The sequence below is a fragment of the Strix uralensis genome, chromosome 11 (assembly GCF_047716275.1).
Source record: "Strix uralensis isolate ZFMK-TIS-50842 chromosome 11, bStrUra1, whole genome shotgun sequence".
In the NCBI taxonomy this organism is placed as follows: Eukaryota; Metazoa; Chordata; class Aves; order Strigiformes; family Strigidae; genus Strix; species Strix uralensis.
In genome coordinates this window covers 24,414,717-24,437,536 of record NC_133982.1, presented here as the reverse complement: position 1 = coordinate 24,437,536, position 22,820 = coordinate 24,414,717, and the positions used below count along the sequence as shown (strand labels likewise).

At 36.9% G+C, this 22,820-nt stretch overlaps 1 protein-coding gene across 1 annotated transcript in view; it reads right to left on the bottom strand.

Annotated features, from left to right (window-relative positions):
* Positions 1-3,201: 3,201 nt before the first annotated feature.
* LOC141948023 (protein unc-13 homolog A-like) overlaps positions 3,202-22,820 on the bottom strand; it is a 35,017-nt gene continuing 15,398 nt past the window's right edge. The window contains exon 7 of the mRNA XM_074879939.1: positions 3,202-3,716. Coding sequence (XP_074736040.1) covers positions 3,584-3,716 — 133 coding nt within the window. The 3' untranslated portion in view covers positions 3,202-3,583. The remainder of the gene's footprint in view (positions 3,717-22,820) is intronic.

Genomic DNA, 22,820 nt, shown 5'->3' with positions numbered 1-22,820 from the left:
AGCCTCAAGGGCAACGATGAAATGATCTTAGAACTTTTAGTCCAATCTCCCCACATTGACCTTTTTACCTTCTTCATGTAAACTCAAACAGTTCAGATACAAGATAGCCAAGACCATTTGTACCATAGAAGTAGAACTGCTTGATATAACCAATCGATACTTTTCTTCACATAATTAATAACGAAAAAGAGTGATTCATAAAGAAAAGACATCCCGGAAAGTCCTTTAACTCCTCAGGTATTTTGAGCTTCCTTGAAACATCAGTTAACGTTCTAAACCATTGTCAAAATATCTTAAAGTTGACAAACTTGCACTGGTACTAAATTCACTTAAAAGAAGTGTACTTCAACATTTCTTCATTTTCAAATTGTCAGTTTGTCACTTTTTGTTTAAATACTTAATCTTTGAAATAAATTCACAGAACTTTAAGAAATGCAGCTTGTTTGCTGACAGTCATTTAGCTCAATCAATATGCTGATGGTCACTTCAATACTATGATTACTTTTGAATTGCATCAGGATACAAAATATTTATTATTAACACTTTGACACACTTGCATACAAAATATTACTTGAAACACAGGGTTAAAAAATTGTTCAACTGAAAGATTGATTTAAAAAATTTTGCAATTTCTTTGGGCCTATTAAAATCTTTTAAAGGGAAGCTTTGCATTACTCTCATAGCCCCATGGTTCCTAAACAAAGAATGATTTCTGCTCACCCAGTCCTAAATTCCCATTTCTGTCACTGTGTAATATCTGCTTTAGTATTAGTTTATCAAGTTTTGCTTCTGAATAAGACAGTAAATCAATAGTGCTGACAGAACTAAGCTACTGATAACTTCTGTGTTAGTGAGCACTCTCATACTGAGCATCACCACCATGTAGTTAACCATGAATCACAAAGAACAGCATAAGAACAATCCACAGTGAATATTTAATTCTACATCATCTTTTTTTTAAATATTGGAACTCACACCAATATTTTTTGATGTAATGGCATAAACTGTGACATACGGATGTGCTATGCTCATTTTGCAAACTAAGAAATAAGTCATGTAGGGAAGATTTGCCTAGGCAAATCCATATCACTATCACTGTTGATACCCAGGTTGTAAGACCAGTCAATATAGTGCCACTATTTTGCCATCTTTTGTTTCCAATATTATCGCTAAACACATTGTGGAATGATACAAGGGGTAACTCACAGGAGTAGTTTCCTGCTTAATATTAGCCTTAGGAATCAATTACTATGCTCTGTATTTCATAAAAATCATATCTGTCTCAGAGAGGTGACAATTATTTATTCAAGCGATTATACTTCAGCAGCAAAACATTCTGAATGAAATACAGCTGATTGATCAAATCATAAAGTTACTGACCACATGAGATTAGTTATTTGGTTTTAAACTCAGAAATAAATTTATCCCACTGACTAAGGAATTAGACAACCACTGAAAGGTGACTGTTCACAGAATAAATTCTGAAAAAGCATTTTAAGCCTATTGTAATCTTTGTCTGCAAGACAAAACTGGATTCTTTGGCATATATGAATGTTGTGTTTGATGTCAGCTGGACCAAGATTTGTCCTGTCTGCTTTCTCTAGTGAGCTAACATTTGGTATTAAAAAAAAAAAAAAATAAAAAAAAAAATCAAACCAGTTGACAGAGTAGGATGCAGAAACTGAGATCATGTGAATCAGAAAAGCCCTCTTCCCAGGAAATCACAGTATAAACAGGTGTTTTCTTCCACTATTTTCATACAGGCTCAGTCTATGAATTATCACAAAGGCAACAGACTTCAGTAAAGAAGAAGTAGGAATTGGTCCCCAAAAGAGCAGGAAAAAAATAGCTCAGAAGAAACTGTTGAAGGTGTGTCTTGGATGGGGTTCAACTAGTATTTATCCAAGATTAAGCAGTATTTCCAAAAGGCCTACACACAAATGAAATGGGAAGATAAGGCTATGACATTTCACTTTTTTGGTAGGTCACTGCACACACTAAAGACATCACTTCTGTCTTTCTCAGAAGTTTGCAGTACTGTCAAGACTGGAAGGCGAATGATGGCATTCTTTTTCTGTATTTTTACTTTCTAATTAAAGACACAAATCCCCTCTAAGCTAGTTTTTTCCTGTATAACACACTGAGTAGCGAGCAGGAGCAGTTTTTAATGCACAATATATTGACTAGACTTTGGGGAGTTAAGATCCAAAGTCTTACACAACTTGTCTCAAGCTTCTTTCAAAATACCAATCTGAAAGATCTGTGTGAAATAATTTCCACTTAAACACTGTACAGTGGAGACAGCTGCTTTATAAGCATTGTTTCAAAAGCTCTTGGTTGCTTTAAGAGAATGGAGGTATTTAAAAGGAATTGCAGACAAGCGAAAAATGCTAAGAATATGCCCAATACCACACCTAAAAAAGCCCATTCAATGACAAAAGACGTTGTTGCTTTTAACACTTTTTTCTTCTCCAGAAACATAGAATTTTATTTTTTTTTTTTTAAATACAGGCATTGCCTCATGGAGAGCTCTGGGGGTGCTTCTCTAGTGTACATTCTCTTGGATGGCTGGTTACCTCAGCTTAGGCACATAACTTCTTCCTGCTTTGACCAGTGATATTCACTGATCTCTTTTCATGGGAAAGAAAAAAATGTTTATTTAAGGCAGTGATGCCAGATTTAGAGCAACTGGATCCAGTTCCTGCTATCTGTACAACTTCCCTGCCACATACAGCCCTTTCAGGTAGATCGAGGATACTGACTGAGGCCGCCAGGGTGGGGGGAACAGCTTTGTTCTACGCAGAGTTATAACTGCACTGCAAGAAAGAGCCACGTGGAGGGACTGCACAGCTGTGCTCACCTGTGCACACCAAACATTATCAGCAGCCAAAGTTGAACAGTTTAACGCAAAAAATGGGATTTTAGGAGTTGGGTTATTAGTTCCATTCCTTTAACCAGAAGTGGCACACAACTAACATGACAGATAGTACTACTGAGCAACCTGGGCAAAAACTGATGAAGTCTGAATTCCCAGCCATTCATACGATGCAATGGTTTATAAAGTTTAGGGGCAACAGTAAGAAAGAAAATACTTGGTACCATTATTGACCACATAAACATCAAGTGATCATAATAATTTCCCTTAATTATCACATCTAATAAAAAAAGTCTGTTTAGGCAGCAGTATCATCAGTAGAACTCAGAAGATTTTTCTAGGAAAAAATATTAAAACAACATTCTTAAAATTGAATTAAGAATTTCTATTAAATATTGAAGTACTGATGTTTCTCAGTATCAAAAGTTATTCAGAAACAGACGCCTGAAGTTACAGTTTCTGGATTAATGTGCAACACAGATATGATGGCCTAACTACAATCATTTCTCACGCATCTAAAGAAAGTTTCAGAATCTCATCCTTTTTCTGTTGAGAAGAAAAATATCCAGAGGTGAGAGAACCACACAGATTTAAGAACCAATGGAAGGAATTGTGCCTACTATCAGAAACTCAGCAGTCACATCCTCAGATCTTGCTGTAACCGAATAGCAGTTTACATGAACTAGAAACCTTACATTAAATTCTCCCTCAATCTGAAAAAAAAAAATCTTTGAAGTACATTAACACATCAGTAGTTTTAAGAGCAGCTCTTACCTTCTGAATCGCCCTGACCCATCTTGCTTTTGCAAAATTACTTCCATCAGCTTGATCTTTATTGCTCCTGGAGAAAGGGGGGGGGGGAAAAAAAAAAAAAAAAAGTACTCAGACCAGCAAAGTGTGAAAAAAAATTCAAAGCACTCTGATAAGTCTATGGCCAAGCAGCTCAAAGTCAGCTAGAACCATCATCCATTTCCTCTGTATATAGTATCCTCTATATACTAGAAAGTATTAGTTCTGTGGATGTTATTCTTGATATAAAGTTATGAAAACGTATCCTGGTGATCAGCTTAAGAGTAACTTTACACTTAGTAGGAGAAGCATTGATCCAAAGACACACACTTTCATCCTCCTCAATACGATAAACTGCTCTGTTAAGTATTGTTTCAGTGAGTGGATTCACAAGTGGCTTTGCTTTGTCAACATTAAATCCAAACAAGCTATGCAAAATAATGAAGGAAAAAACTTCATTATGATCTATTTAGCCATCAACATGGAAGATTTATTTTATTCTTATCTGATGAATGACATGACACCATGAACTGGATCAATATTTGTTGCAGGGGATGACCAGGTTAAAGACAATCATCTAATGTATTTTTCCATTATTTACATCTATTTTCAACTCCAGTCCACTTTTTCCAAAAGGCAAATAAAAGTAACAATGCAAGAAAGTCTGATATCCCTATTTCAAACAGCTTTGTTTCTCTCCTAGGATTTGAATGTTAAAAAATCAAATATAACAAGTTAAAAATATTTTTAAAAAGTTTCTATAATTAGTATTTTGTCTTATTTTCATGACAACTGAAGATAAGGGTAGAGAAACACATTTCTCTGCCATCTTTTCCCAACTACCCTGCCACTCTACTTGGGCTGTTAGTTGATAAAATAAAACAGAAGTTTACAGTGAAAAGTCCCCAGACCTGATGGTGATTTGACTGTAAAATTAGAACCAGCATACATATAGCTGATTCAGTATACAGGGAAAAATAAACAGATACTAGACAGCAACTACAGGAAAACACATGGCAGGATCTCCATATGCTGATTTTCTCTGCTGTAATGAAATATTAAACTGCAGTTCTGAAACAAATCCCATCTATCCAGGCATTCTGAAGCAATTAAGGTATGTTCAAGCAGAGAAGACTGCCTCACATTATCCCCTTTGGATTACAGGGGGTACCATTAATTCTGGGTATACTGGCTTGAAAAGATGTGATCCCTGCCTCTTATTTAACAGGGTATAGAAGAGCATTGGTAAAGGAATGCATTTCCTGATTATAGCGATTCGTAAATCAGGATTACATGGGCTTTGACATCAAATGGCAGAAGGAGAGAAGAAAACAACAACCAAAATAAACCATAAAGAGAGGGAAAAAAAACCCCAAAACCTTTAAATTTTCTCAGCAAAGGCATATCCTTGTGAGACACAGAGCTAACGCCATCACCAAGTCTTTGTACACTGTACTAAAGGAGTTCCTGACAAGGCAGCCTGGAACCATTTATACCTCTCAAGGCCTGGAATAAAGCTGTACAAGGGAAGGTAAAAACAAACCCAAAACACAACACCCCCATGAAAAAAAACACCACAATAAAAACTTACATTTGATCAGATAATCATCATAAACAGAACTCCAACAAATCCCTGAAATAAGAATCTGTTATGCAATTGCTTGCCCCCACCACACAGAAGTTGTACCGTTACACACACCAATTATAATGAGGTTTCATTATTCAGCTATTTCACCACACCTGTGAAGAACATTAGCTCAAGCTGAAAAATGCTAGTTCAGTTCATGGTGATTAGGCACAGGTTAAAATAATTAAAATAATTAGTATATCACTCTTGCAAGAATTTAAGTAATTCAAAAGAGACTGCATTATTCAGTAACAGTTTAAGTAGCAAAATAAAAGTATACAGTAAAATTCTATAGGTACAATCTACAGAGGACAGTAGCAGTCTCTCTACTAAGTAAAGTTGCGGTGTATTTACGTTACACTTCAGTGATATCCCCAGGTCCACACATTGCTACTTAATTATCTTGGAGTTTTGGAATAGTGCTCTTTTATTTGAGGAGAAAAATGTTCTCTCCGATAGGCACAGCTGAGTGCACATGATGCAAACTAAGTATGAAGAGGCTTGTCTTCCCCTGCCCTCATCTCTGAAGCTGTATGTTTTTGAGTTCAGCCTTTTCCCTTTTGACATCTACCCACTTTTTTTTATTCTAAGGTAAATCAGACAAGTGACAGTAGTATTCAGTCCACCCCATCCTGCAGCTGTTAACTAGACTGGAAATACTAGGTAATAATTAACCTTAGGAATTATTAGAGTACTTAACCTCAAGGTCAGGTGGAGAGGTGGCTGTCAATGTTCAGTCAGCAGGAACAGTGAAAAACAACTTTCAGTTAAGGCAGAGAAAGCAAGTAGGGTCAAGAGTATTCTTAAATTTTGAGACATAGTGTAGGCAGGCAGACAAAAACTTTTAACTGGTTTGGAACACTTGTAGAAAGTCACTGGTCTGTGATCAGACTGCTGAGCAGTGCAGACAAGTAAGGTGGTTCATTACACTGAATAAGAATTAGGATACGCTTCTCCTTATGCCCCATAACTCAGCATAGACAGACACAGTAGACGCAGCTTTTTAGCTGTCCACTTCTGCTGACAGTGATTGGTTCAGTTTTGACAACAAATGATTGTTAAATTTCTGTTCAGATCTGTTAAAAGTAATCAAGTTACCTGGCAGAAAACAGTTTCTCAACACTGAATAAAGTCTCCAGAAGAACGCAGTTTACAGGAATTCTGAGTAGCAGACCACCAGATACTGCTGGGAATGATCTGTGCTGCTAACTGAACTATGTACAAGAAACGTGTTTTGTCCCAGGCTAATACATTGCTATATTTTTTTTGAAACAAAGAACATAAGCAATAACAGGAGATTAGGAGAACTTCACACAGGCATTAAATCAGAAAATAAGGGAATCATAGCTGATAATTAGACAAGTGTTAATTCCCTGTGGTAGCAACCAAAAAGCTTGGAAACAAACAAGACAAATGCCTTAAGAGTGCCTGAAAAATCATACTGATTCACTGTGCTTACAACATAACATCCAACTGTGGTCTCTGAACCAGTGCAGTTCACAAGAACAACAAGGGGGACTAGAAGAGAAGCCTCATAATGAGAAGTCCAACAATATTCAGATATAATGAGTTGAGCAAGCAGCCTAGGTCAAAGTTTTGATGCACTGTGCATCAAACTTAGCAGGCCTCCACGTGTCCTGGCCATAAGGATCAAAATAACCAATCTTGTTGAAATTTGCCAACAGAAGACAGTTATGTGCAAAGCAATGCACAGGCTAGATAAAGATGAGGGCTGTTCAGTCTGCTTTACCAGAAGCTAAGGATTTTTAATAGAAAAGTTACATTGACACTTTTATTTAATAGATGTTTTCCCTCTCAATTATGTTGCCCAAATACATTAAAATGCATCTAGTATTTCAACGACGATTTGCATTTTCATGGCACTTGTAAAATTAAATCTCACTACAGACTTCATTGTAAAGCAGTTAATTATATAGCAGTTGCAGTGTGGCCACATACAGGCAAATAATGACATCCTCTGAATGCTTATTTGCTTGTAATAGGCCATCCTGAACATCTGCATTGATTTCTAACTATTCATCATTAATGTTGATTTTGTCAGCTTTGAATATAACAGGAAATAAACTATGGAAGAAAAATGGAAATAAATACACTCTCTCATGACATATTACGACGTTTTTTAATCAGCAATTTCCACTCCACACTAGCAACAGTCATGCTGGAACTAACATCTTGTGCTTAAATCAATCTCTAATGGACAGATCAAGCAGAGTTGTACTTGGGTACTATATTACCACAAAACTGTGATTTGTTTTTTATTTTTCTTTAAAATGCTTTTCATGAAGTTCTGATAAGGATCGTTCTTGTAAGAATATGGGATAAGTATGCTGATGGTAATTCTGGTTATTTCTGCATTCTTTTATAGTTCAGAAGGAGGATAGGAAAGAATAAAGAAAGACAAACAGCTTCTATGTTCTTTAGAATACTGAAAGGAGTACTTTCAAATACTACACTTCTCAAGCTGTAACTTCTGAAACATGCACAATTTAATGTGCACTGGAAGTAGATGATAAATTCATAAGATACTTGAAGCTTTTGGGGGAGTATTTTCACATCTGTCTTTCATTTAGACTGTAGGAGCACAAGTTCTTTGGGAAGATTTCTGTTGGTGCAGTGAAGCACTAGATGCAGAAGTTTCTACCACAGGCTTGCACATCAGGCCAAAGTGACATTAATAGAACTACACCTGGGCTACGATAAACTTGTCTTTGTTACAGCACCTGCCAGGAGATTATCTGAAGCTGACTGCACTGAAACAGTTTCCAGCTGAAAACAGCTTTGCATCACTAGCTTTCAAGTCAACTCATACGCTTAGTAGAAGGGAACACTATTCTTATTGGAAAGTGTATCTGGGATGTGAAACTATAAAAATGGTATCCCATTAAGGATTATTGTACTATAAAGCTATAATTCAATTTTAACTAATTTCATAGGCCTCAATTACACAGTACAGGTAAAAGAATCAGTATAACATTAAGAAGCTGTGCAATAAGTAGCTGTTCAGTAAAACACTAGGAAGAACTGTAGGCAGTACATGTCCATCTTAGCTCTAATCCCATTAACAGGAAGTGAATGACTTCATAAAATTGCAAAGGAGAATTAAGTGAGCTAGGCTTTCTACAGCTATATCACAGTAAAATTTTACAGTAAAATTTTTGTTTTAAATTTGACTATGCTTTTTTTTTTTTGCATTTGCTTTTTACCACAGCTTGTGATTTTGATCTTAGTATACTTAGTGGCATGCCAATAAGTAACAGCTCATATTTTTCCCTACATTGCTATAGAACAGTAGCTTTGAAGACAGATTCTGGTTTTATAAAGTGTGCCAACACAGTAAATCCACATCTTATAAAGTAACCTCCAAGTTTTTCTGATGGATACAAGAATACTACAAGGCAGTCTAGCTATCTGAGAAACTCTCTCAAGATACATTATCTCTTCAGTGCTGCGATAGCTACATTAATTGTTTCCCAAGCGCAAGATATTTATCAGAACAAAAGAACATGCAATTAGGACAGAAGCTGACTGACAAGACCGAAGGCTATCACAGAAGACAGGTGACACAAAGAAACACATGTTGGTGTGAATAAGACACTAGCAAGACATTGTTCTGCTGTCCAATGAAGTGCCAGCTTCTAATCAATCTTCAATCTGTCAAAGTGTCATCTTCGACTGTTCCCAGAAAAAAAACAACGTCTACCTGACACTAGAAATTTTATTAATTACTCCAGATTTTGCCTGGGTTTGCCACCATGAAGTTATTTGTTAGTCACCTGTTTCTCACCTATTTCAACCCTGTATCATTAAAACCCTTGTTTTCTTCTAATACGTCCAATTAAAACAAATAATAATGTGTGTAGTTTTTTCCAAATTACACTGGAAAGACATTTTTCTTTATTCAACTCAACCTTTCTTGTACATTATCAAGTCTCTGTATTCATAACCAATGCCTAAGCTTTCAAATTTTTTTAAAAAATTCAAAATCAATGTGTCTTTGATTGTATATGCCTGCAATAAACAAAATAAATATGTGATCTTTAGAAGCAGGGTGGGCCTACAGTGTTACATCGCACTTCCACATCTAGATCTCTCCCTCCATTTCTAAATCAATCTTAGAAAAAATATCCAAGATTACTTTCATGTCAAAGACTGTGTGAAACTCACTACTTGTAAGAGAAGTTTCACAGAAGCAGCTGTACTGTAACTATGGCCTGAATGTGGTCTCAACATGTGAAACTGTATCTGAGTATTATAGACTTATCACCTACTTCAAATAGATCCTTACATGGATTCAATGTCTCTACTTCTAAACTAAGTGAAGCATAGAAATACATAACTACTGATAACTCCATCATGTTGAATAGTTGTAAGATTTTTGGCTTACTGTTTTAGCTAATGAAAGGGTATAATAATAGTAGGATATAACGATAACTATGTAATAGTTAAGAAAAAGAAGAACAATTTTTGGAGGAATCTGTTTTTCTTCAGAAACTTTCAAATGGTTTAAGAACATGAAATGTCCTCCTCCTGAACCAGAAAGTTTAATGCTTATCTAGTGTTTTACCATAATCCTTACCTGCTGTAGCCAAAAACAGAACACAATTTGCTTTAGGAATCTGATGCTTCTCCTTCTATCCAGCTTGATTTGGAATAAGGAAGGAATAGGAATAACAGAGGAAGCTCTAGTGCTTTACATAGACTTCTTTAGCTTAAAGAACTGAAAAATTTTATATAAAGGCATGTCTACTTAACTTCCTTAAATCAGATCTAATCTATCCATATTTAAGTAATTTTTAAACAGACTCTTGCACTGCAAAGAATGGTTAGGTTTTAGTCCAAACTTAAATGCAGACACTACAGGTACAGATTATGTGATCCATGTTTTCCCTGACCTTCAGCAACTGCTGCATCATGAAGCAAAAAAGCTGTCTGCCATCTCTCCACATCATAGGCTTATATGGCTCTTCTAACTTTGAATCTTGATAGCCAAGTCAGAAAGGAATGTGTTTCCAAGGGAGACGATTTTACTATTTGGGACTACATTTGAGTCTACTGCATAGTAACTCATAGTAATTATGAGTTCAGGAGGACAATTTGTTCATGAATTTGTTTAGTCATATATCAATGATTGGTAGTCCACGGACAATATGCTAGAAAAGTGCACTGATAAACCACATCAGTACTTTTTTTAGAATCAGAGCACTGGGCAGAAATCTCATTTGAAAAATTCATACAAATAGGTAATCAATTAATGAAACAAGTTGCCTAGTAGTAGGCGACTCTCTTCTGAGAGGTACGGAGGTACGCATTTGTTGACCTAACACATTCTAGAGAGGTGTGCTGCTTACCGGGGGCTGGTACCTGGGATGCCACCGAGACACTACCAAGCCTCATACAATCCACTATTATTAAGCGCTGCTGTTGTTTCACACGGGCACCGATGATACAGCCAGGAAGAGTCCGAGGAGCACCAAGAGGGATTACAGAGCCCTGGGAGTGGTGGTAAGGGGCTCTGGAGCACAGGTAGTTTTTTCATTAATCCTCCCAGTCAAAGGCAAGGGTTTGAAAGGGCCAGTTGAATCTGGCAAATCAACAGATGGTTATGGGACTGGTGCCACAGCCAGGGGTTTGGCTACTGAGACCGTGGGACTCACTCTGAGAAATCTGTTCTACTGGGGGCTGATGGGGTCCATCTGTCAGAGAAGGGCAAGAGCATCTTCGGTCATAGGCTTGCCAAGCTGGTGAGGAGGGCTTATAAACTGAAGTTGCTGGGCAATGGGAACCTCAGTCCATCCCACTCCTACCAGTTTGACACCAGCACTAGATGCCCAGAGCCTGGAGAGGGATCACAGGTCAAGCTGGAGAGCATCTGAAGAGCAGCACAAAGGAATTCCAGCCAGTAAGCCAGCTTCATCTGGGGCCCAACTTAAACACCTCTATGCAAACGTGCGTAGCATGGGGCATAAAGAAAGAGGAGCTAGAGATGTGCACACACTTGCAGGGCTACAATCCTATTGGCATCATGGAGATGTGGTGGGATGGCTCCTATGACTAGAGTGTTGAAATGGAAGGATACAGGCTCTTTCGAAAGGACAGGCAGGGGAGATGAGAATGGGGGGTCGCCCTCTATGTCAGTGACCAGCTGGAGTGCACAGAGCTCTGCCTGGGGTTGGATGAGGAGCTGACCAAGAGCTTATGGATCAGGATTAAAGGGAAGGCAGGGACAGGTGACATCATACTGGGGGTCTGCGACAGGCCACCCGACCAGGAAGACTGAGTGGATGAGACCCTCTATAGACAGATAGGAGCAGCCTCACGTTCACAAGCACTGGTCCTCACGGGAGGCTTCAACCACCCTAGAATCTGTTGGAGGGAGAACACAGAAGGGCATAAGCAATCCAGGAGGTTCCTGGAATGTGTTGAAAACTTCCTTCTCCAAGCAAGAGGACCCAATGAGTAGGGGTGCTATGCTGGACCTTGTTCTCACCAACAAGAAGGGGCTGGTGGGGAGTGTGAAGCTCAAGGGCAGCCTGGCTGCAGTGACCATGAAATGGTGCAATTCAAGATCCTTAGGGCAGTGAAGAAACCATTCCATGATTTTATGAAAAAAGAACATGAATTTATAATAAGTACCTTACTGCTTTAATTGCAAAATCCAAGTTATGAGTTTGTAACCAAGAAATTGCTTTGCAAATGTAGTAAATTAATTCCAGTGAAGTTTACCCAGCATGTGAATGTGTTGGTATCTTTCAGGGAAGCAGCTTAAAGATGAAGTATTGCACAGCACTAGGAACCTAATGCAACTTTTCATAAACATTTGCTCCTCTTCCCAAGGGAGCTCTCTTTTCTCCTCTGTTGTATAGTTCTTACTGTAGAATTCTTGTGCCTCCACCTGAAGTGGCTGCATTTTGGTTTTTTGAGATCAGGTCACACAAAGGGAATTTCCTTGCACAAGAACTGATACTTGACTATTTTAGCTTTTCTGTAAATGAACAGCTTTTCTAGTTGTTTCAAGGGAATACTTGCACAGAAATTGAATATACATCTTTTACACACAGCTGTAAGTACTTAATAGATAAACTAGTTCCCAGAAGCTGACTCAGCTGCTTACTTAAATAGATTACTACTTATGCAAGTAAGGTCTAAGTGAAGTGTGTTAACCTTTATAGCATGTAAACCTTTTGGGAATGAAAGATGAAATAACTGCATAAAGTGTTACTACAGTTACATGAGAACAGAAACACCTAAAAAGGCATAGACCTTAATTAATCTAGGACAAAAAGTAAAAATCCAAAAGCCTTTCCTATTCCATTCACACCTAAAGAATTCACCACGAATAATGTTATTAGAGAGAATCTCTGGGGAAGTCAGAATGATTTGTCATTTATTATGAAAGGTTGGCACTATAACAAACAATACAAATCCATGAATATTAATAATGAAGTCGATTAAAGCTCAGTATCAGACCATAAAAGGATGCAAAACAATCACCAGAACACATCCAATAACCACAAGCAACACAAACACTTGTGAAAAGATTTTAAGTTATAACTGGAAGGAGTGAAACAGTATGGACTGATAGGGATAGATACTGGAAGAAACAAATAGTAATCTCTGCCATGTGACAAAGATATTTGCATTTTGTTTTAATATATAATCTATTCTATAATTAGGTTTTGTACATTATTTTATATATTCTACAATGTATCAAATTGAGCTGTATCTTTTGTGCCAGAACTAGACACTAGTTCTACCTCTTCTCCTGCTGAAAGTTTCTCCTTGATTATCTCATTCCTAGATTGGAATACAAGGTCATGCTCAAAAACAAGGAGTGACCTGAAAAATGTGTCTATTTAAAAATTGTGCTGTATTAAACCAATTATCCAAAACACAAAATCTCATTTCTACAAGTTATTCAGAGCTGAGCTGCTGAAAAGTTTGTCAGATTAATTCCTTTTAATTCTGCAACAGAATGCCTGTCTTTACAGAGACGTAGCATGGATATTAATGAGAAATATTCTGGACAAGACTATTAAAGTTAAAACTGTTTTATCAATTCCATTTATCATCAATAACTCAATAATTTTAGAAAATCCGCATCAGTCATTTTCAATCAGTATTTCATGTCTCTCTCTGTCAGGGCCCTGAGTGTACCACTAGACTTCATCAGACCAGCCCCACCTGGGGCCTCCCCAGGGGATCCGTGAGCCCCACAGCTCCATTTAAATTCAGCCCTGGGCCTCCAGTCCCTGCCTGAGGTTATGTTACAGGAGTAACAGTGAAGTACAGCTCTGCCTATATACCCACTGATCTAGACTCTCACTCTTGGACTTATTTCCTAGCTTGAGCTTGACCCTGCTTCATTGTTATGGACCTGCCCAGTGATCAGTGTGCTGTGCCTTACCCCAGTTGCCATCACTAGACCTGAGCCTGACCTGTAAGAGTTAATTTACCTGGTTTGTCACCACAAACCGTCTGGTCATCTGCACTATTATTTGACCCTTCCTGCTGTTCCCAGGCTTGCCTGGGGGTAGTGCCCTGGGCCACTGGCTGGTGAGGCCCCTGCCCTGCTTGCTGTGTCATCATGCCTGACTGCCCATCCCTGGGGAGCTGCTGGCTGCACTGGCTCATCTTCAGTTACCTAAGGGCTTAATTCTGCATTCCAAATTGGGAAAAACTCAGCTGAGTATGAAGATTTTTACTTTCAGAAGCGCCACAAAGATCAGATTCGTAGCTGCACACTACATAATTTTATAGCAAACTTTTAAATAGATCCTACAGAGAACTTCATGATGTGAATTAAAGCATTTAATTTTAAAACCAAACTAAAATAGGAAAGAAAATGTATATCAACGTGTCATATCAGCTCACCATCATTTGTTCTAAACTGCAATTTGTCTTGCCAAAGTAAATCTGTTTTGTTCCCTACTACTGTTCTTAACAGTTTTATACGTAATTCATTTTTTTCTGACAGAATAGTCAATTCCCTCAATGTGTTTTCTCAATTCTCTCAATGTCCTTTTCTCAATCTCTTTCAAGTACAATGTTTTCTCTACATACGACTAACTGCTAAATTATCTTCTTTTTCATGTTTTTCACTCAAAATTTTTTAACATAGGAATAAAACTGATAACAATTGTAAAGTTGACATAGTTATAAAGTAGAGGCATATAAAAAACCCCATAAAAATCCCTTAAACTTCAAATTAAATATATTTATGAGACTTAGTGTTATCCAGCTCTAATTGTAAGCTTTGTCTATTCCTGCTGTGGAGAGCTACTGCAACATTCTTTAAAATTCTTCAAAAGCATTTTTTGTTTTTAAAGTAGATTTTGAAAGAACTACTGTCACTCCAATCAAGAGCAATAGTTCTAGGCCACAGAAGATCTGAAGGAAGAATACATTTGAGAAAAACAAGAGGGTGGAATTCAATTCCGAAAGGGCAACAGAGCAGGAAGAATCATCAATGAGCACGTTAGCTTGAGTGACACATGAAAATTAAGCCTTGGGTACAATGGAGTGAACTCTCAGCACTACGGCAGGCTTAATTTTACATAAGACTGTAAGACACTATCACAACAATCTTCTCTTACTGCAAAGGTCTGTAATAAAATAAATAATGTTATTTATTTGCAGTTTTAAATGACTGATCTATAAAACTTAACCAAACATCACCTAAGGCATCACCTTCCTACCCACACTGCTTTCTATATATCAAGTAGCAACCAGCTGCCCAAGAAGCCAAAGAGGTTAGAAGAATGCTTTTTAATATGTGAAAATAGTTCATATTCAGGGAAGTCACTTGGTGGGTGTTCGATGTAAACAGCCATTTTGCCTTGCCTTTGGAACACAGAAGTATTACATGAGTTAAACTGTTATCTAGAGAAAAAATAAAGCAGCTCTTTTAAAAACAACAAATCAAAGAATAGTTGCAGCAGCCACTTATCAGGATTCACATTCTCTTCTTTCGAACTATTGTGGACATCAGAGGTTTCTCATGTTTTTCTACTCTGAAGGTATTTTCACATAGATGGTGCTTTCAGAAAATGCACCAATGAGTGTCTAATACTCAATACCAGCTTAGAGAAAGAATGCAAGCTTAAAGTGGAGGAGTTTCAGCTGAGATATACAGCAGCTTTTGCTAATACTAGGTCTTAAGATGGTTATTTAATTAAAAAAATTCTGCTTTACATACTTTTTAGTCCTTTATATACTTTTTCCATGGCTTTGGAAAAGTCAGGTTGCTTTACCTATCTTACCTTTAAAGTAAATGAATAATGTTTACTTGATATTTTTATTTGCATTTAAAACAAAGACTAGAAACCAGTAATTTGTGCTACAGGAAATAAGCACATATTGTAAAAACATTACTCAAATTAAGCAGTACATAGATCCTAAATAGAGATTCTATCACACTAGATACTATAGAAGTGAGAAAATAATATTGGTTGCCATCTTAAAGACGTGTATATTGTGCTATTTATGTAAACTAGAAGATATAATGAGAAACTCATTTTCTCTTTCTACATACTGTGTAGCTTCACATACATCAGCTACAATTTCTGCATCCAGGCTCAGTCATTTTCTTGAAAATAGATTTGATGTCACTCAATCAGTTATAATTGTTTTATCTAGACTATATTTCCTCATCCATAAAGTGTTTGAGGAGGAATAGAAGACCAAGTATTTAATATTTTTTTGAATCTGGTAGTTCTATCCTGAAGAAATTACAGGGAAATTTCAAATAGCATTGCACACCTATGTTTAGCCAAACTGAACTCTACCGAAGTCCCTGCCTGAAAAGTATTCCTTGGAGGCACACGCCCTGGCCCTCCCCCCACCCCAAAACATAAACCCAAAACACCACAGACCCCAGTAAGTACATGATGTCTGAAAGTGCAGTACTGTGTTGACTGGAGCAGCTTAAGCACTTAGGAAGTCCTCACAGCTTTCCAGAACAAATGAAGCTGCTGCCCTGGGAAGCAGCAGTTCCCTTCAAATATGTGGAAAAGCACAGGGTCAGTTACGAGGAAGTAAAGCACCGTGATACAACTGAAGCTCTCTAAGACAATGGCACAGGGACAGCAATCATGTAACATGGCTTCATTTTAGAGAACAGCATCAGAATAATAATTAAATGGAAAAACCCTACTAATTACTATGTCAACTGCTTTTTATATTTTAAAAATAATATGCCACCGAAAGGCTGGGAACCAGTGGACTGTCGTAACCAAAAGGCTTATATGTGACCTATGTTTTTAGCCTGCCTTCTCCTTTTCTTTCTTTTGGACCTTATTTCTTTTCAGCAGTAAACATGAAAGAAAACAATAAGACATCATGGAAGATCAGCTTAGCTATTCTGTAATATAACTTTGAGGAACACTCTGTCACTGGATGATCACAACAGAAAACAAATTTATATGGACAAATATTACCTGCTTAAAGAGCTATGACTACATACTGTAAATACACTTTCAGGAGTTCCTGACCTGTAGCCAAGACGTTGAGGTGGAAATCTTTATGGTTTAGAAATAATTTTATGCTTGCCTATCAATTTTTCTGTTATCTGGGCATGCATACTTAGATTACTGGACAAATGGCTGTAAATTGATCACTTCAAATGTATTTAGACCTTAGCAAATGTTTGCTTCTCTGTGTTTAAAAACAGTGAAGACTAAGCACATTTTTAAGAGGCCATTTAACCCTTGGGATTTTTCAAGCATTAAAAAACTTCTAAGACTATAATTTTTAGGTTTCTTTTCGATTTTCATCTATCTGAAAAAAAAAAAAATCTCTATGTTGCTGTCATACCAGATTTTTTAAACTAATATTGGTTTAATGACTATTACATTAAAATCAACATTGCTAGCGGTTGCAGATCATGAAGTTCAATTTTAATAATATCTCTCCTTTTAACACTCAGTAGTTACCATCATCCAAAACATTAGATTGGAGGAAACACTGTCAAAGCCAAACACTTGAGAACCAAATACTCAAAACCAACTTTGTCCATAAAACGTAGGACTAGCATCGTTTTGTAGGCAGCAGTCATTTCCTGTGTGAATGCAAGGATGTATGATAACATCTACTCACATGACCTATGGAGGTAGAAATTAATAAACCTGAGGAATGGTTATTTTTTACGTAATCAAGTCTTTTTTCTCTTTGTCCAATGATTGATTTATAGCTCTGCAGCGAAGACAAGTGTCACAGGACATATCAATATTCTTTTTAAAAAACAGATCCTCACCTGTGTTACTGTACTTACTTAGGTTTTGGGGGGTTGTTTTTTAAAAGAAATCTTTAGTTTAATTTTGCCTGGTTTGGAAATGCCTGTAATCAATTTCATGCCATTCAGTTTAGTTTCTGATTGACAGGCCCTTGTACAGTGCTTTCTTTGTTTAGGTGATTAACTGTGGACTGCAGCACTAATATTTTCTAATTTTTGTCATTAATATTGTCAATGCAATCGCTGGTTTTAAAATACAGCAAACATTTTTCACACAAGATTTTGAGGGTAACATTTTCAAAAGCTGAGTGAATAATTTGCTTTGAAAATGGAACATAAGAGCTTACCTTTTTGATGCTAATGGTTTTTCTTTAGTGTACTTTTCCAGCATAATCCTTCTTTTGTTTCTAACAGTAGTTGTTCAAAACAGTACTTTTACAAAACACTCTTTTTTTATTCTGGTTATTCTGAGTTCTAGATTAATGGATTGGTTTCAATCATGAAGAGGATTTTCCTTTTTAATTTTCCAGTTAAGTGAAACATCTCCAGAAGAAACACTATAAACTTATAGGGAATACAAGCATTGATTGTACTATTTTAATAGTCATGTGTTTCAAGTTGAAAGTATTGAATTGGATACATTAATTAATTTTATGCTAATGTAGCTTGACTAAATAGAACATAGTTTTCATTTAAAGCTTCTTATCAACTTTAACATTTTGTGTAATACTGTATGTACTTTATTCACTTTTCTGCAGTTCTAATTCAAATCATTGTAGCTTAAGGCAATTATGTCATACCATACTGCTAATACAATAGCTGTATATGTTACTTCCTGAGTAACAGGATGATGACACACAAGAAGCAGACATGAAAAGTATGATTTTACTGAAGAGTATAATTCAAGTACTTATGTACGTATTTTTCCTGAAGCAGCAGCATATAACTATATGAAGTACTCACTCATTGTGTCTTTCTCCATCATTTATATATTTTTTAATTATAAGGCGCTTTGTTTCCAATCATTCTGGTGTAAAATCTGGAAATTTCTGGCTATTTTGGATATATAGCAACATATCTGTACCTGAATGGTACCAAAGAGATTAACCATGAAATCCTTACTCTTGCAAGTAGTAGCATTCAGCACTGGATACTAATGCATACAGAATGAACCAACTGATTTGTCATATGGTTACTATACATAGCCGCAATGAAGTATACACTAAAATACTTGATTGCTGATTTTTAAAAAATTACAGGTATTTGTTCATTAGTTACCTTCATTGGAGCAAAACTCTTATAAAAAAAAATTATTTTCCCCTCCTCTTTCTCATTTTTTTTTTTTTTAAAGACTGTGAGAAAATATATTGCTCTAATAAGAAGTCACTTAATCATTTACTACAACCTTCAAATTCTGATTTGGTTAATTTATGATTTATGGAAAAAATTAATTGGATACACTTAATTAGCTACCAGTCTACGTCTAGAGTCAACTGCCATAAACACCATTTATGTATATAACCAAAGAACTGACAAATAAATATCAGTGTAAAGAACAGATTAATGAAGAAATTTTGCACACATTAATACAGGACAGTTAAATTTGGTGTTTAATACAGCCATTCAAAAGAAATAGTCCAATCTACATCCTTGACTTCTCAGATTTTTCTTACGTATTTTTATAGTACACAAATGCAGTTATTTTGAATAAATACACAACTATCTTTAATTAACCTTTAAAATTATCATCATCTTTCTGCTCATAATCTCTGAAAATACCTATTACTAGATGAAAAAGCTTTCCATTTAAAAATATGGATTTCAGTGGTGACCCTCAATTTAGTAATACAAAGGTTAACTTCAATTCAATAAAATTATCTGGGACAAAGAGACAAAGAATAGAATTCCATAATCATGTTAGGTTAATTTCTTTTGGTTTAGCTTAATCTCCTCAGAGGCTCAGATCTCTGTTGAAAAAGACACGTCAGCCCAGATGATATGCTAATGACTGGACATGTGCTCAGGAGAATATAGAGAAATAGCTCTTGAATACTGCCATTACTGACAGCTCTCACCCTGAGGAAGCACTTGTACTTCTCTGTAAATATCCTGCAAGAACTTGCTAGGAAATGTAAACAGCCAAAGCATCACAACAGCCAAAAAGATGCTGGAGCACTTTGTATATATACAGCGTACTGTCTAACTGCATCCATGAGCTTGATGATCTTTTTTCAGACTCATTTATTTCCTAGTAATTTTGAATTGTAGCTACATGCACTAGACTCTGCTTTTTTACTGTACATGAAAAGGTCATTTAAGTGCATACACAACATCTTATCCCTCAGAGAATACATAACTTAATAATGTAACAGCTTTTATGATCTTTTTTCCTGCGTTTGATCTATTTTTCAGGTACCACTGCTGTTAGACATGGCTTAAACATGAGCCAAGTGCCTGACACTCCATATATTCTTGCTGCGTTTCCCAAGAGCCTGTTCCATCCCTCACCAGGACAACACACCTTTTTGAGTGTCAGCTGCTCACAGACTGTATCCTTCCTGAGTTACTACAGATAGAGGACACCATGAATGAAAAGCAAGTCTGCAATAGCTGATATGAAAGCCAAAATTAACAGTAAAGAGAGAGAGCTTTTTTTTTTTCCCCTGCAGTTTGCCTTTGTGAGCAGAAGGGAAGTGATTATACCAACACATAGAAAGCTCTCTCTGCTCAGAGACCACTGCTGAGTGATGTTCTCAGAGGCTGACTGGACTCCATCCTGAGCATTCAACCCCACTCGACAGAAGGTGACGGCAGGGAAGTAATACAGTTGTTGCCACTTCATTCCTTGCCCCTTCCACCCATCATGCATCATCATCTTACACACTCAGGGAAGCAAAAAGACAGCAATTATCTTTCCCTCACCTTTTTTTCCCACAGCTTTGTTGCTTGATCAAAGCAAATAGATTAAAAAAATTAATTCCCTTCTGGAAAACTTCCAGAAATTGTGGTAGCCTGCCTAGGTAAAGACATTGGTTTCAAAAATGTAATCAAATGCCTTCCCTGCTCTGCAGATGCCATCAATTAGTTACAACACCCAAACCATGTCAGGACTTGCTTCCCCTTCCATTCTTAAGCTTTCAGAAAATCACTATCCAATAGCTGAACCCTATGTAGACACATGGCCAAGGCTGAGAACACACACAAAGTCTTACAGGTCAACACTGTCAATAGGTGCAATTTAATTTACAAGAAGTAGTATATATTGAGTTGTGAAACACACCACCTTTGACCATCTATTGTTCGTTAGTCACAAAACCCCACGTCACCCACGACCTGTTGGACAGAAGCTTTTAAGCTTTTTTTTTTCTTCTCCTTCCCCAAAAAGGGACATCTATTTCATTACAGATTACCTTTTTGTTCAGACATTCTTTTGATCTTCTTACCCTAACCAATACCTGATGTTCCTCCAGTCCAGCTTTCTTGGCACAGTCTTGGACCAGTTTAAGCTGGTCATCTCACCAAAGCCTTAGGTTTGGGTCTCAAGACTGTTGATTAAGAGCAGCAGCTACATGGAACTGCTCTCTGGAGTCTCTCCGTCTCCCCTCCCATACAGAGGAAGCAGAGTTAACTGTAACCCCACTAGGCAAAATGTTCATCTCCATGAGGATTTATGAATCTATTGTTTTTCATGCCAGGCTATCAGAGATGAGAAATGTTGAATTATCAGAGAGTGGTGACCATCTGCCAGCCATCATTTTTCACTCACCAGTATCTCTAGTTCCACTCTGTTTACTCTCTACCTCAAAAAAGCAATAGCTAAACATTCCATTGCTCCAGTGTTTTAGAAAAACAACAAACAATTCATGTGGTTAGCTCCTAAACACGGGTGATAGCTCAGTGATTCCACTTAAATGAGAGACAAGCACTCCTCTTACAAGCATTCCTCTGTCTCCTCTAAATCTGCAGCTCCACAATACCAAGATGTTAGCAACAATTCTGACCTTTATTCCCATCACCTGCCCCTTGCATCTGTACCTATTCAACAACATACTAGAACAATTTGCACTAGCCACTGCCAAATCTGTAAAATGATTCAGGTAAAAGATTTGCCTTTAAAATAACCAACCTTACAATTTTTTTTTTTTTTTTTTTTAAAATAGGATGAAGACAAAGATTTGTACCACCATACTCAACAGGACAGTGAGCTGACATCAGGGTTAGGCAGTAGAAATTAAGCCAATTCTGCTTTTGAATACACTGCATTCTAAAACCATGGCCTAAGAACATACAGGGAAAAGAGAGGATGCAGTGAATCCTGTCTCCTCCACAGAAGCAGCTATCCACTGGTGTAGGATCCATGAGGAAACCAAAACCGCTTATGGAACTTGCAGCATACCAAGGAGTCTAAGGAACTGAATGTAATAGCTAAATTCCAGTATCCCATCACTTACCTTCTTATACACCCATTCACATATCTGAACCAGGAAGGTATCTTAGTGTCTCAACACAAACAAGGCAATCTCTGTGATACTTAAACAGCAATACATACTGCAGAGGTATCTAATACGTCGGGATTTGTAAAAAGTAGCTGGAAATTAATAGGTATTATCTAAACGATAACATAACTACAAGTCTGCATCGAGCATTATTTCATTATGCAAATCCCCAAGATCAATTGTCTGAAGAAACAGAACAAATTTGTGGGGTTCTGCTCTTTTTGGCTACTTTTAAATCAAGCAGGATTCTTAATTTCTGAAAATATGTAGAAATACAAATCCACCACTGTTCTATTTGTGCTTTTCAATTTTATGCTGCTATGGGTATTATAATTTAGTATCATTAGTACTCCTAATATAAACTGCTGTCACATACAGTACAGTGTTTACAGAACATATTGCTATGCAACAAATATTTCCACATTTCACTGTTCCTATCAAGAATTTTCCTTTGATGGGTTGGCATATAGTTTTTATTTTGTGGCAGGATCCTTGAATTATCTACCTTATTTTTATTTGTAAGCAGTTCTTGCCATTTTGTATAGCCTTTATTTTAACTGAGTGAACTGGGTTTTGTTGCATCCGTGGCACATGATCTAGGCAGGGAAGAAGAAGCCTTCCTGCTCCACCTTGTGAGACATGGCTGAAGGCTGACTATTAGGGAAAGGCAGCTGCTGAGGTGACTCTTGTGTGTCATAACTGTGTAGATTTTCCAGAGATGATTGTTTAAAAAGTAAAACAATCTAGACCGTCACAGTTACAGATAGGGAACACTGCAGTTCT